General features: G+C 42.3%; 1 protein-coding gene across 2 annotated transcripts in view; it reads left to right on the top strand.

The window, feature by feature from the left end:
- IGF1R (insulin like growth factor 1 receptor) overlaps positions 1-13,214 on the top strand; it is a 190,122-nt gene that overhangs the window by 135,157 nt on the left and 41,751 nt on the right. For both annotated transcript variants that reach the window (XM_074601120.1, XM_074601121.1), the window contains exons 4-5: positions 8,314-8,626; positions 11,701-11,846. In XM_074601120.1, coding sequence (XP_074457221.1) covers positions 8,314-8,626; positions 11,701-11,846 — 459 coding nt within the window. The remainder of the gene's footprint in view (positions 1-8,313; positions 8,627-11,700; positions 11,847-13,214) is intronic.

Raw genomic sequence — 13,214 nt, forward strand, 5'->3', positions numbered from 1 at the left:
GATGCCTTCACTTGCAATGTGCAAATATCGTAAGTGATGACGTACTCCCAGATTTCCTAGTCCATAATTGAAAACAAATGCACCCAAGTGTCTCTGATAACTTTGCAAACCATCAGTATTCTTGCATCTTGTTTTGCCCTTCCATTGGAATTCTCTCTTCTCAGGTTCCTAAATAACTAGATCTTAGTCCTGTTTTTAGTGGGTTATCTCACTAGCAAATGAACAGCTTGAAAAAAAATTGCCCTGTAGTAAAACAGTTTGAATGTTCTTGCTCTTTCTGGCTGTTTCCTTGAGTGTTAATCTTTTCAATGATTAAAACTCATCAGATTTTCTTATTTGTTGTTAATGCAGGTATCCTACTTGGAGATGAACAAAAACTTTCTAAGTTTGCCCTACTGAGCATATTGTAAACATTAGTTTTACTGAGGCTTTTTTTTGGCCTTTTCATTTTTAGGGTAATCAGCCTTTGACAGTGCTGGTGTCTCCCCCTAAGATGAGTGTTATGTCTCATTGCCTATGCCAGAATGGTAAACCTTTTGATGGGCTTAATGCATAAATACGAAGGGCGTTCATGAAACAAAGCTGGAGTTGAATCCCTCCGAACCAGTGACTTTTCTTTTTTTATTTTTTTCTCTCTCAAGATTAAACTGCCATTATCCTTCAGCATTAAGAGAACTACATAATTTAGGCCAGTGTGATAATGTTATCAAACTGCCTTCCTCCTTTAGAATAAATCTGGAATGTGAATAGTATTCTTCCTCCAGCTGGGATTTTGCCAGGAGATGACTGACCAGCACTCGTTACTTGCAGTATATTAATTAAATCCTGTAAAGCTTATTGCCTTACACTTGCAGCATTTGGAAGACAGGCAGATTAAATCTTGCTTTAAGCAACAAGAACCAAAACCCCAGTATATTACTCGTAATCTGCAGTGAAAAGAAAAATAATTTGCTTGAGAGCTGTTGTGCGTCAGGCCTTTTCTTTCCTTAAGTGTTACTGAGGAGTTTGGGAACTTCAGTTGCCCCTTTAGAAATGTGAATAAATTTGTGTCCCTGAGTGGTGGGTGACTGGAGCGGATGGGGAGCGGCTTTTGCTGCTGCAAGGTGACCCCCGCTTTCCTGCTCTCAGCCCCACTGACGTCAGGTTACTCTTCTGATTTGCACCTTCCAGTGGGAAGTTTCCCTTTTCATAGAGGAAATGTTTCTAGAACAGTGGAGCACTGATGCTGAAACATTCCCAACCAATTTGTTTACCTGGTGTTGAAGATAGAGTAAAACTGGCCTGAACGCCTCATAGATGCTTGTGTATATGCCTCAGTTGGGTTTGTTTATGTACTGAATTCATACTGGCGTGGAAGGGACAAAATGGACTTGTTTTTTTCCTCTTTCTCTCGAGTGCCAGCTGCAATGATGCCAGTCTGAGTTGTGCCGGGCAACATAAACTGTTTTGAAAGAGAATGCAATTTGTGCTGCCTGGGTTTGTCAATAAGTCGTGTTTATTTGCACCTTCCTGGTAGTTAGTATTACGCACTTAGCAGCAAATGGAGTAACTGTACAATCCCTTGGTTCCTGTTGACTGTGGTCTAAGGTAGTTGTTTTCTTCACTTAGGTTTCCATTTGCTCCAATTTTGGTGTGACGTGAGTAGCTGTAACGCTGCTGGAGCTTTTAGCTGGGTTGATTGCTTCACTTGCAGAAAACCTGAAGGGATGGGAGGTTTTTACAGTGCCAAATAGTGTCCCCGAGTCCTCTAGTCACTCTAAATAAAATGGATTTAGCACACGTGGTGTTAAGTATCGCAGCTGGGAAGCCTGGAAATATTTTTGAGGTAGCTTCTAGGGTAAAGAATGAATGATAGATGGCCAAAAGTGGTGATGGTGGTGGGGTCATCAAACTCCAGTGTATGCAACTGAAATATGCTTTGGGTTGTTTTCATCACCATTTTTAATAGGCTTTTAATAGGCTAAAATGTTCTTTTTGGTTGGGAAGGAGAGCTACAGGTACGTTGCACTTAGGCTTTTGTGTGTTTGAGGGATTACAAACTGTTCTGTGGGCCTCTGGCTCCTCGGAGCTGGGCTGGTCTGTGTGCTAGTCTGAAGTGCTCTAGGTGCTAAAACTGTTGTGAGGGGAAGGGAAAATACTAACGTTGAAGAAAAAAATTGTAAAACTAGAAGGCACGGAGTACCTCACCACAAGAGTATGTTCCAGCAAAGTGTTCATTTTATTGAATGATGAATGTTTCCTCTGTTTCATAGGCCTTACTGCATCTGGTGGTATCTGAGAGTCGCCAGGTGCTGAGTGGTGCTGGGCTTTCTTCTCCTGACCTTTCTCCGCTCCTTTCTTCCACTTCCTTTGCTCTGGAATCATCTACAGGTGCTTCCAGCTGAGCAGTGGGATCCAGCTGCTGAACAACTGGCTATACACACATTTAGGTGGTATTGTTTTTCAACCCTACAATCCTGAGGAAGGGGATGCAAGAGTAGATTTCTTCTTCAGTCTTTCACATGGTTAAAGATTGAGCAGTTAATGGGCTGATGTCAGGTTGGGCAAATCCTTTGAAGTTTTTTTTGAGGTTCTGGATGCTTTGTCACACCTACACCTTCACTTAGGGGATATGGCATACAGCACCTGTGACAAACTGAAATACCAAGAAGCAAGAGACCAAAAAGCTTTGTGTGGAAGCCGACCAGATGTAGTTGAACTCCAGATAGATTTGAGTAGCGGGGAGAAAATAATTCACACAACAACTTCAGAATAATTTCAAGATCCATGGAAAGGTCTGCCGGATAGAAATGGGCTGGTAATGACTAGGATGTAAACATGACTGATGAAATGATCTCGAGTCAGACAGCAGCTTGCAGGCTGTGGACTTAATGCCCTCTTCTTGCTTCTTGGTATAAATTTGTGTAGACCTATACAAATATTTTACTGGTGGGCATGGCTGTATACATATTAGAGGTTTAAAGAGGAAGGAGATGATCACTTTGAAGTCTTAGCATCAGGGCTGGGTTGAACTGAACTCTTAAATGAGATCTGGCAGTTAATTTCAAAATCTGCCAAACTTTATGCCGTAATTACTAGAAGGAAAGCTGTTCGACCTGGTAGTGGTTTTTCCCTTCACGATTTTCATGGAGCATGAAATACCAGGATTCTGAGTTCAGGGGAAAGATTGAAAAGACAAAAAAATATGTTAATATGTTGCTAATACCTGGTTTTGTACCATTATAAAGATTTTATACAACTGCTTTAAGTGGCCTCTTCAGTTCTTTGGAGATGACTTGTACCCATATTTCTGTGATTGGAACACGTTACTGCATGTATTTAATACGTGTATTTCCTTATTGCGGCCTTTATTCTGTAGTTATTTGATTCCAGCCCTGACTATGAATCACTGGAACTGGATTTTCTGAGTAATGTCTCTCCAGTCTCTCTATTCTCACAGTATACTGGGCAAAAGAAATCAGGTCTTGTATAGGCTGCTTGAGCATTTGAAGTCAGCTGTTTGAAAGATCGTACCAAAGTTTAGACCATTAAAATGCAGTATTTTAAAAATTCTGTCATGTAGAGGGATTAACATTCCAAAAATGACCGTTTTTTTCTGTCTTTGTGGATAAATTTAGACAGCTAATTTTTTCAGTAGTTGGCTGGGAGAAAAGGCTCTCTCCCTCCTCTGGTTTCTCTTCAAAACCGGGCTTTCCCCCCCCCCCCTTTTCTTTCTGAAACATTATTTAATGTGAAGGATGCTCTAAAAAAGCAGAAAAAGCATTAAAAAAAAAAAAAAAAGGAAGGATTGAGTATCGTTTTATAAGGAGAGAAAGAATCTTTTAAAAAAATATTTATCCCACACTTGGCAACCTTTTTCTCACCCGCATGTGACTGGCAGGGTGCCAGCCTTGGCAGAGGCCAGTGCCTCAGCTTGCCAGAAGCCTTCCTCTTCTGGCCGTGTTTTCCCTCCCTGTGACTGATTGTTTATTCACCTGATTTTTCTGTTTCAGCGATGCTGAAGTCATGGCGTCTTGGAGATAAGAACACTTTGTCTGTCCCAACTGTACAATAGCCATGATGTCAACGTGGAGTGTTTGCAGTGAGCTGTAGTTTTGTGCGCGCTTCACATAGCAGGAGGTATGAGATGTCAGAAAAACTTACTACTACCTCCTTCGCATGAGGCTGTCCAAAAGGGAACTGCCGTAAATACAGAGAGATGATTTGTTCCTTGCTTTTTTTGGAGAGTTGTGTTTGAGGATTTCCCGACCTTGCTTTGTGTTTGCAATTTTGGTTTATCATCTTGGGGATTTTAATTGAGAATAATGAGTCTCTGAGTCAGATTCTCTTGGAGCTCCTCTTGTTTGTAAGATCTTTGCGTTTAGTTTTGAAGTATCTCCTTTCTGTATGTTGGGTCTGAATCTGATTTGCTTAGTAAGTGGGCATCCTGAAATGAAATATTTTGCCTTTTTTTGCGAGTGATTATAGTATCTTAATAGTATTTGGAAAATCTCCTGATTTTTCCTGACAAGGAAAACCTTTTATGTGAAGAAATCAGGGAGAAGGTGAAGCATGGATGGTCAAGGAAACTACTGCTATTGGTTTTGCTCCAGTAAATTTGACTTGTGGCTGCCGGTACTCTTGTAGTGTCCTTCTGTGAAGATCTGATGATTATTCAGGCCTTTCGCTCCCTAGACGTAAATAGACACTCAGGTCTCGTCAAGCCTTCGTCATCTCTGTAATAAAGTCATGAAGCTGCTTAAGGGTCTGCCCTTCTCCAGGTCTTGCTTTGACTTCCTTCTTCTATGGCTGCCCTCCAAGGTCTCTGAAATTTTCCATTATCTTGGTAGTTCCGTGTGATAACAATTAAGCGTATTTTTCCCTTGTGCTTGTCAGCAAGGATTTGTTTGGGGATTTGGGTTTTTTTGTATACAGTCATCAGCCTTCACGATCCAAGGCACTGTTGTACCTGGCTGATAAATTCTGTCCCCAGACGTCAGCCCACTATTTGCTTATATTTTTCTCTCTAAGGTTCTTGCGGACTAAAGTCAACAAGTTTTTGAGCATATTTAAGGGGTTTTTTTTGGCAAAAGTATTTTGGAACCTGCATTTTAAAAGTTTTGGTACAAATCTAGCAGCCCAAGTAGCACAGTTTGGGAGGGCGCGGGGGAGGATAGATGGGGCTGGATTGTAAGGCCAGCCAGTGTTGGTCAGTAAGATTTTTATAATGGGGATATCAGGGAACTGGCACGTAAGGCAGATAAGACTTTTTGTTGTTCATAATATATCCTACACACACACAAAAGTTCTTGTTCTGCCTTTTCAAAGAAACAGGATACCCGTATTGTCTCCAGGCTGAAAACTATGCCAACGTTAGCAAGAACAAGCAAAAAATAGGACTGAGAGAAAAGTGAGGTTGCTGAGCTTTTAAAAAATTATCTTTAAAAAGTTTTCAAGAGTTCTTGTTAAATTGGTTGCGATTAAAATGCTACAGTAGTTTTGAAAACCTGTTTCACTGATTGCCTTTTGCATGTGAACTTGCGTATCCTTCTGTGCTTCAATTTATGTTTCTGTAGACGAGAGTCAGCAGATTTACCAGGAGATGCAGGGAATCCTGTTTATATAGTGGACTGTTCCTGAATGGCAGAGGCATTAAGGGAATACAAAAGTCTTTCCCAGGAATGAAATAAACTCGATCTTTTTCTACTATACTTATCTGAGTGCTTAATGTCGCAGTGTTTGGTTTTTAGCAAACTGTCTAGAAGAAAACAAAAAAATCATGTAGTTATTCAATACTTTTAGTAATGAACTTCGTGGAGGCACGGGATGTGCATGGTTTGTTTTTTTCTTAGCAGGGCTCTGAACTGGAAATGTAGCTACCACACGAAATCGGAGTTCTGGCACCCACTCAGAACAGCAGTCCATCTGCTAGCAAGACATGCTAATTTTTTATTTATTTATTTATTTTAATCCCTTACTAGTCACAAATGCAGGCAGTACTGTATACCCTGAAGGTGAGAGGCAATTTGGGATGCCTTACTAAGGTGGCACCTGGGCAGACTTTACTCCTTTTACACTAGTGCAGGTTACGATCAAAAAAAGCATATATACCTGCATGCTGGTTTATTTTTGTGTAAGGGTTTGGGGTGCATGGGTTTGGTTTTTTTCCCTTTTAAAGAAAAAAAATAATCCAGCATCTTTGCTCAGTGCATTATTTAGCAGTGATTTCCTCTGTGTTCCTGCTTTCAGTAGTCTTACAAGTAACTGGCTCTGCAAAAATTTTCTTAATTTAGCCTGCATGGGATATTTTTGCGACCTGGGCAAGTATCGGCCATCCCTGTGCCCCCACCTCCTCCTTCCACTTTGTTCTCAGAGTCTTCTACTTTTCTGCCTGGTTTCACTCTGAAAAAAATGAGTATACAGGTATGGAGCAGTGCTGTTGGGTTATAATAGTAGTTAGTGCCTAAGGAAAGGGTTGTAGGGTGAAATGATGTTTCTTTTCTAATTGGAAGAGACAGATGAACTCCTGGGCAACTTCAGTAGTACCTGCTGCGTTCAATTCAGCATATCCAACCTATTTTTAATGCTAGTTTGTTGTGTCAGTGGTACAAGTAATGGCCCTGTCAGATATTGTAAGCGGGTCTGCTGCTGATTCTTCGTAGCTACCTGCTAATACAGGGGAGATACTGTTAAGGCTCTCAGGTTACTTGGGGCGTACCTGCAGGTTGAATTTTCTCCGCAAAATCTGTTTTTGACTTAATTGTATAAGGACATCCCAGCTTTGTACCCAGGTGCTTACACTTGCAAAGTCGGCGGTTAGGGCTTAAAAAAAAAAGTTAATAAAATCAAGCAAGATCAACACAGAACCATTTTGATAAGAAATGCAAAGTTCTCTGATGGCAGTTTTACAAGCCCTTACCAAGGTGGACACTACCTTAAAGCTGGCAAAAAATGGCTTCTTAAAATCAAAATTTGACGTAGGATGTCTTGATCCTTGGTCCCATGTCATGGTTGTGGTGCTCTGCTCAATACCGTTGTGAAAACATACTGGAAAGCCTAGACCTCATTATGGGAAGAGGAGGGGGTCAAGATTTTAGGGTGTTTGGTGCTACACTAAAACAACACTGTAGTTGCAAACTGGAAGAGAAATTGCAATGCAGAACTTCTGTGGAACTGTTATGGTTTCTTAAAACATTGTCTTTCTTTACAAGCTGGGCTCTGCTGCTTCCGTGTTCATTTTGGGTTATTAACTTCGTTGCTGGTTCTATGCTTTTTTTGCTCAAATCATTCAGTTTAAATGTCTTGTGGTGCTTTGCTTGGATCTCCCTGTAGTTGTACTACTGAAATTTTGTTTTATGCTGTTATTACTGGTACTGTGTTTTAGCTAAGTTAGAAAGTGGAAAGCAGTTACTTAATGCAAACCAGATTTCCTATCTGTGTTTGTTTACAGAGCCTCTGGCATACAGCTCACATGGCTGAAAGGCCATACAACGCTGTAATCAAAATGTTGCTGTTACATAAATATAATGCTGCCGCTTCTTTTGATGTAACAGTGGTGAGCTTGTCTGCTGATGATTCTGCTCTTTGTTCGTGTCTTCCAAGCTGAGATGCTTTCATGTAAAATGAACGTCTCCATAAATTTGCACCCCATTTTTTTTTTCCTCCCTTTCATATTTTGTTCTCTGAACCCAGAATTTAGGGATAAGGCAGAACTCTGTTAGGCTCTTCAGGGGAAAATAGTAGCTCCATGGTTCCACAGCATTTGATGTCTACCATCTGTACTTTATTAAACCTCATTTTGCATACATAAGCAACATCGGGATGCTACATTGGGGTCAACCTAACCATGTGCGCTACAGTATAGCAGTGCTTTATTGTACACGTGTAATTAAGTTGTTTAAAGGAAGCTTGTCTTCTTGCCAGTAAAAGACCAATTTGAAGTACAAATAGGAAAGACAAGAAATGCTTAGAAAGACAATAAGTCAGCACTCAAAAAAAAAAAAAAAAAAATCAACCATAATACTAGGGCTATGGAATAGGTTCCAGTACTTGGCAGTTTCCATTATCCTTATGTTGATCTTGCTTTCAGCAGTTTTCCTTATTATTTAATTGGTTCACGTTATAAATTTGATCTGAGGAAAAAGATATTTTCAGGCAACTAAAACCAAGAAAAAACAGGATTTAATTTATCAGTTTTACAGGAGTTGGTTCTTTCGCAGAGATACTCTAGAGCCCACGGAATGAAAGCATCGAGTTGGATCAGGGTTTTTCCTTTAATGCCATTCACTTTATTTAATAGCTCTTGTTCATGCTGCCGTCCTTTCTGTCTTGCAGTGTGCCCCAGCTCATGTGGCAAGCGAGCCTGTACAGACCAAAATGAGTGTTGCCATCCCGAATGCTTGGGGAGCTGCACGGCACCCGACAACAACACCGCCTGTGTGGCCTGCCGCAATTACTACTACGAAGGCGTCTGCATGCCCACCTGCCCTCCCAACACCTACAAGTTCGAGGGCTGGCGCTGTGTGACTAAAGAGTTCTGCTCCAAAGTCCCTGCCACTGAAACAAGTGAATATGAGAGGTTTGTGATTCACAACGACGAGTGCATGGCAGAATGCCCCTCCGGATTCATACGCAATGGGAGCCAAAGGTAATGCAGCTTTTGGGAAGTCCATCAGAGTTGTCACGTTGGGGTTTTTCCATCCCCTATTCTGTGGCAGCTTGTGATGCAAATCATGTTAGGTAGAAATGAGAAAATACAATGGGGAATTGCCTGACTTCCTGGTAAAGGCTTGCTTAGGTGAATTCACCGTTGAAAGGTCTGATTGTGTGTGGTCCTGTGCATTGTCAGTTGCCACGGATTCTTCTGAAGGACTTGAGGAGGTCAGTACAATGCAGAACCAGGTCTTCTAGTAGACAGTAGTAAAATGAAAGCGAAAGCCTGGGAACACACGGTTGGAGGTTGGCTGATGACCATTATCATACAGAACAAACCACAGGAATTAACTTGCTTCACATATTATTTGCTTTATGTGTGCTTGCATTTTAGACACATATATTCTTTAGTGTATTTAATTTTATTTCCCTTTTTTCACTGTTTCCAGAAGATAACACTGGTGTGTTAGAAGGGAACAGTCATGTAGATGGTGACAAAAATAATGCAGCAGCTGACAATGTTATACAGAACGATTTCTTGCAAGAATGTCACTCACCTGCTCTTATTTAATTCTAACAGTTGGAGTGATGCATGTTTATGATTTTCTTATTTTGCCAGTGGTTTAAGCAAGCAGCCTTAGTTGCCTGCTGACCCTTGGAAGTTGGGGACTTTGAGTAAAGGGTAGTCAGTGTGCTAAAATTTGTAGTGCTTCAGTACTGTGCTAAAAAGATGTCTTTGTAGGCTATTCTAAGATGATGGGCTTTTTTGGAAAGGTGGTTGTGGTGATACCTGCACCAGTTGTGTGTCTGTGCACGTGTGTCATCCATCTGTTTGATCAAATAGTAAGGCAGTCTCCGGTTGACATTTGGATGTAAGTAACTTAACGCTGCCTTTGCTCGGATCCAGATATTCACCTGAGAAATGTTTCTTTTGTTATCTACTTGAGCTTGTAGTACCAGCTGTTTGAAGTGCTTACACTGAAGTGCGTGGCCATCCTGTCTTATCTCAGTGTTGTGCGCTGCTGCAAAGATTGAAAGGAGCTGTAACTCAAGGCCAGTGAATGTTTTGTTCCCCAGAGGTGGTGTTAACAAATAGTTGCAAATGGAAAGCGTTTCCAGCATTCTTTGTACATTTAGTTGAAATGCCTCTTGCTTGTGTCGGCAGCTTTTAGTGGTTTGTGGCATGTTATAGTGCAGGGTTTTGAAATAAGAGCTTACTACTGAAAAAAAGGAAGCTTCTTCCTTTTATTGTTAAGGTGGGGGCAGGGACAGGTGACATTATAGTGGAGGTCTGCTACAGGCCACCCGACCAGGAATACTGCAGCTGAGGCCCTTTATAGAAAGATAGGAGCCAGCCTCATGTTCACAAGCCCTGGTTGTCCTCATGGGGAACTTCAGCCACCCCGATAACTGTTGGAGGGACAAGGCAGCAGGGCATAAGCAATCCAGGATGTTCCTGGAATGCTCTGACTTCCTTCTGCAAGTGGTAGAGGAGTGAATGAGGAGAGGAGCTGTGCTGGACCTTGTTTTCACCAACAAGGAGGGGCTGATGCGGAATGTGAATCTCAAGGGCAGCCTTGGCTGCAGTGACCATGAAATGATGGAGTTCAAGATTCTTAGGACAGTGAGAAGGGCACACAGCAAGCTCACTGCCCTGGACTTCAGGAGAGTGGACTTTAGCCTCTTGAGGGATCTGCTTGGTAGAGTACCATGGGATAAAGCCCTGGAGGGACAAGGGGCCCAGGAAAGCTGGTTAATATTCAAGGATCACTTCCTCCAAGCTCAGGAGTGATGTATCCTAACAAAGAGGAAGTCAGGCAAAAATGCCAGGAAGCCTGCATGGATGAACAAGGAGCTCTTGGACAAGCTCAAACACTAAAAGGAAGCCTACAGGGCATGGAAGCAAGGACAGGTAGTCTTGGAGGAATACAGAGAAATTGTCGGAGCAGCCAGGGATCAGGTTAGGAAAGCTAAAGCCCTGACAGAAAAATCTGGCCAGGAATGTCAAGGGCAACAAGAAAAGCTTCTGCAGGTATGTCAGCGGTAAAAGGAAGAGTAGGGAAATGTGGGCCCTCTCTCCCCGGAAGGCAACAGGAGACCTGGTTACCCAGGGTATGGAGAAGGCCTTATTTACCAGGAGGAGTGATCAGAGGGCATGTTCTGTGCGCACATGAAGTGTTCAATTTTGAGATGAGTAAACAGACAGTATAACATGGAACCTTTAAAAAGCTTCTGTCACCAAAGGCTAGGCTGGCCTGAGTTGTCATTCCGCTAAAAAATGGTTATGAGTGCTCGTGAGCATAAGAAGGAGGATAAGTGAGCCTGCACTTCAGTGTTTCCTCCCAGCTTCTGGCAATCCGATTTCTCTGAGTTCGGGGCTGTGTCTGTCTTGGTGTTTTATAGTCAGTGGTGGACCTGTTCTTATTCTCTCTGTAGTCCATTTTGAACCTGCTTAGACTTCTGGCCTGTCTTTCCCAATTCTTGTTGCAAATTAGTTTTGCCTCGCATCAAGATGTGTCCTGTTTTTTTTAAACTTGCTGTTTTAATTCCTGTTATGCTGTAAGAAATAGGGAGTAATTCACTGTTGGCTTTCTCCACATCACTCATGACAGTTGCCATGAACATGGCTGGCCTGTTCTGGAGGTTGGGCCTGGATTAGCTGAAACTTCCAACAGCACTCTGAGGCTGTCTGCATAGATGAGAAGGGTGGTCTTTCTGGGTGTAATTTTGACTAAATGCACAAGTGCAAGGGCAGTGGGTTTTACCTGAAGCACCTTCCACTTTGGAAGGACCACAAAGCCTTTCGGAAGCTGGCAGACAGAGGATATGGGTCCATTCATTCACTCCCATGTTGTTGTAAATGGGAGGCACGATGCTCCAGCCTCTCGGGAGTCCAGTGGGCAAGTGTGCTAAGTTATCTGCAGCCCTCTGCACACATATCGTAACTTTCATTCTAGCATGAAGGATTTGTCTAAGCTTTGGAAGGAAACGTCTTTCAAAATTTAACTCAAAGCAGTCCAGAGTTGCATATCGTTCTTATTTTTTTGCTCTCCCTTTCTTTCCTCACAGCATGTTCTGCAGTCCTTGTGAGGGGCCTTGCCCCAAAATTTGTGAGGACGGGAAAACGAAGACCATTGACTCCGTCACGTCAGCACAAATGTTGCAGGGATGCACGATTCTCAAGGGAAATCTGCTGATTAACATCCGTCGTGGAAGTAAGTGGTTGCCCTCTCTTTATGAACTTCTGATAAGGCTGCTTTTAATATTTTTTCCTTTTGTCTGTCAGCATAATGATAAGAACATTAAAAACTCAGCAAACTGTTTGTTTTCCAGTCCCATAGCAGTGCTGCTGTTTGATTTGGCCCACTGTAGCGCCATTCGCCAACACGCAGATGGAAGAGGTAGTCAGCTACCAAGTTACAAGGCAGCAAAAGCTGGTGCTTTTGTTAGCTTTTTTTGGCAGGACAGGGAACCAGGATTAGGCAGTGGGATGAGCAATAGTCCCAAAGGAATGATAAAGCCCCAAGAAGGTGGAAAAGTTGAAAATCCTTGAATCTGGGTAGGTGAATAACTTGTCTGCAAGTAAGGCATGGCACTGTAAGTCTGCATATCCTCGCTTTTTAAGACAAGGTGTGGTGTCTTGGTAAAACATGGAATCCAGTGTGCTGAGAGCTCATATAAGCCTAGTGCTGTGCCTCTGGATGGTCATCATTAGTGAGCTGGCCACTTTTGTCACATGTCTTGAACAAGCTCTGGATTAAATTTGTCAGAGCAATGATTCATCAGCCAGGGAAGCGTTGACAGTTGATGAGCTCTTAAAAGCAGAGTTAAAATCACTGTTAGTTTTCATCGGAGATGTATCTCCCTATGGAAGGTCCTTTTTGGTTTCATGAATAAGGTTGAGAGATTGAGATATATTTGATTCCCTTTCTCCTGCTGAATTAAAGGGTTTAGAGAGTTTAGAAGTCTAGGGTTTAGAAACAGCAGCACGTAGATTATTTCATCCATGGTCCCACTGCTACAGGTATTTTTTAAGACTCCTTAGAGTGCTGAGGAGCATCTCCTTTCTCCCAGCTTATTTGGTATGGGAACCAACCATTGGTATTTGGTAATTGGGCTTCCCAGCCATCTGTTAGGACCTTGGGTTTTTATGTCAGCAATCACACCCCATAGCAGCTTCTCCCATCCTGAATGCTAAAATACTTCCCCTCACAACTGCAGTGTAACTTCACAGGATAATGACACCAGGCAATGGGCATGGGCCAGGGATCACTGGAGGCAAGGAGTACAAAGCTTGAGCCTGGTGGCCCCCTGGTACCCCTTGATGGGGCACTGCAGACCTAGGCAGGGACAGTACAGTTCCTAGCGAGGGGACAATACTGAAGAGTAGAGCTTGCTCTGCAGTCGTTTTAATAATTTATCACAGAAAATCACCTTTAGCAAGATATATGGAATATGCTCCATGGCATGAGGACGTCCTTATGGTTTTTATCTTTGCTGTTTCATCAAGAGTTCTCAGTTTTGTAGCCAAATCTTTTTAGGTCACTGAAAGCAGTGCTTTATGCCCCAGAGAAGACCAGTAG

Source organism: Larus michahellis, chromosome 9 (genome assembly GCF_964199755.1).
Source record: "Larus michahellis chromosome 9, bLarMic1.1, whole genome shotgun sequence".
Classification (NCBI taxonomy): domain Eukaryota; kingdom Metazoa; phylum Chordata; class Aves; order Charadriiformes; family Laridae; genus Larus; species Larus michahellis.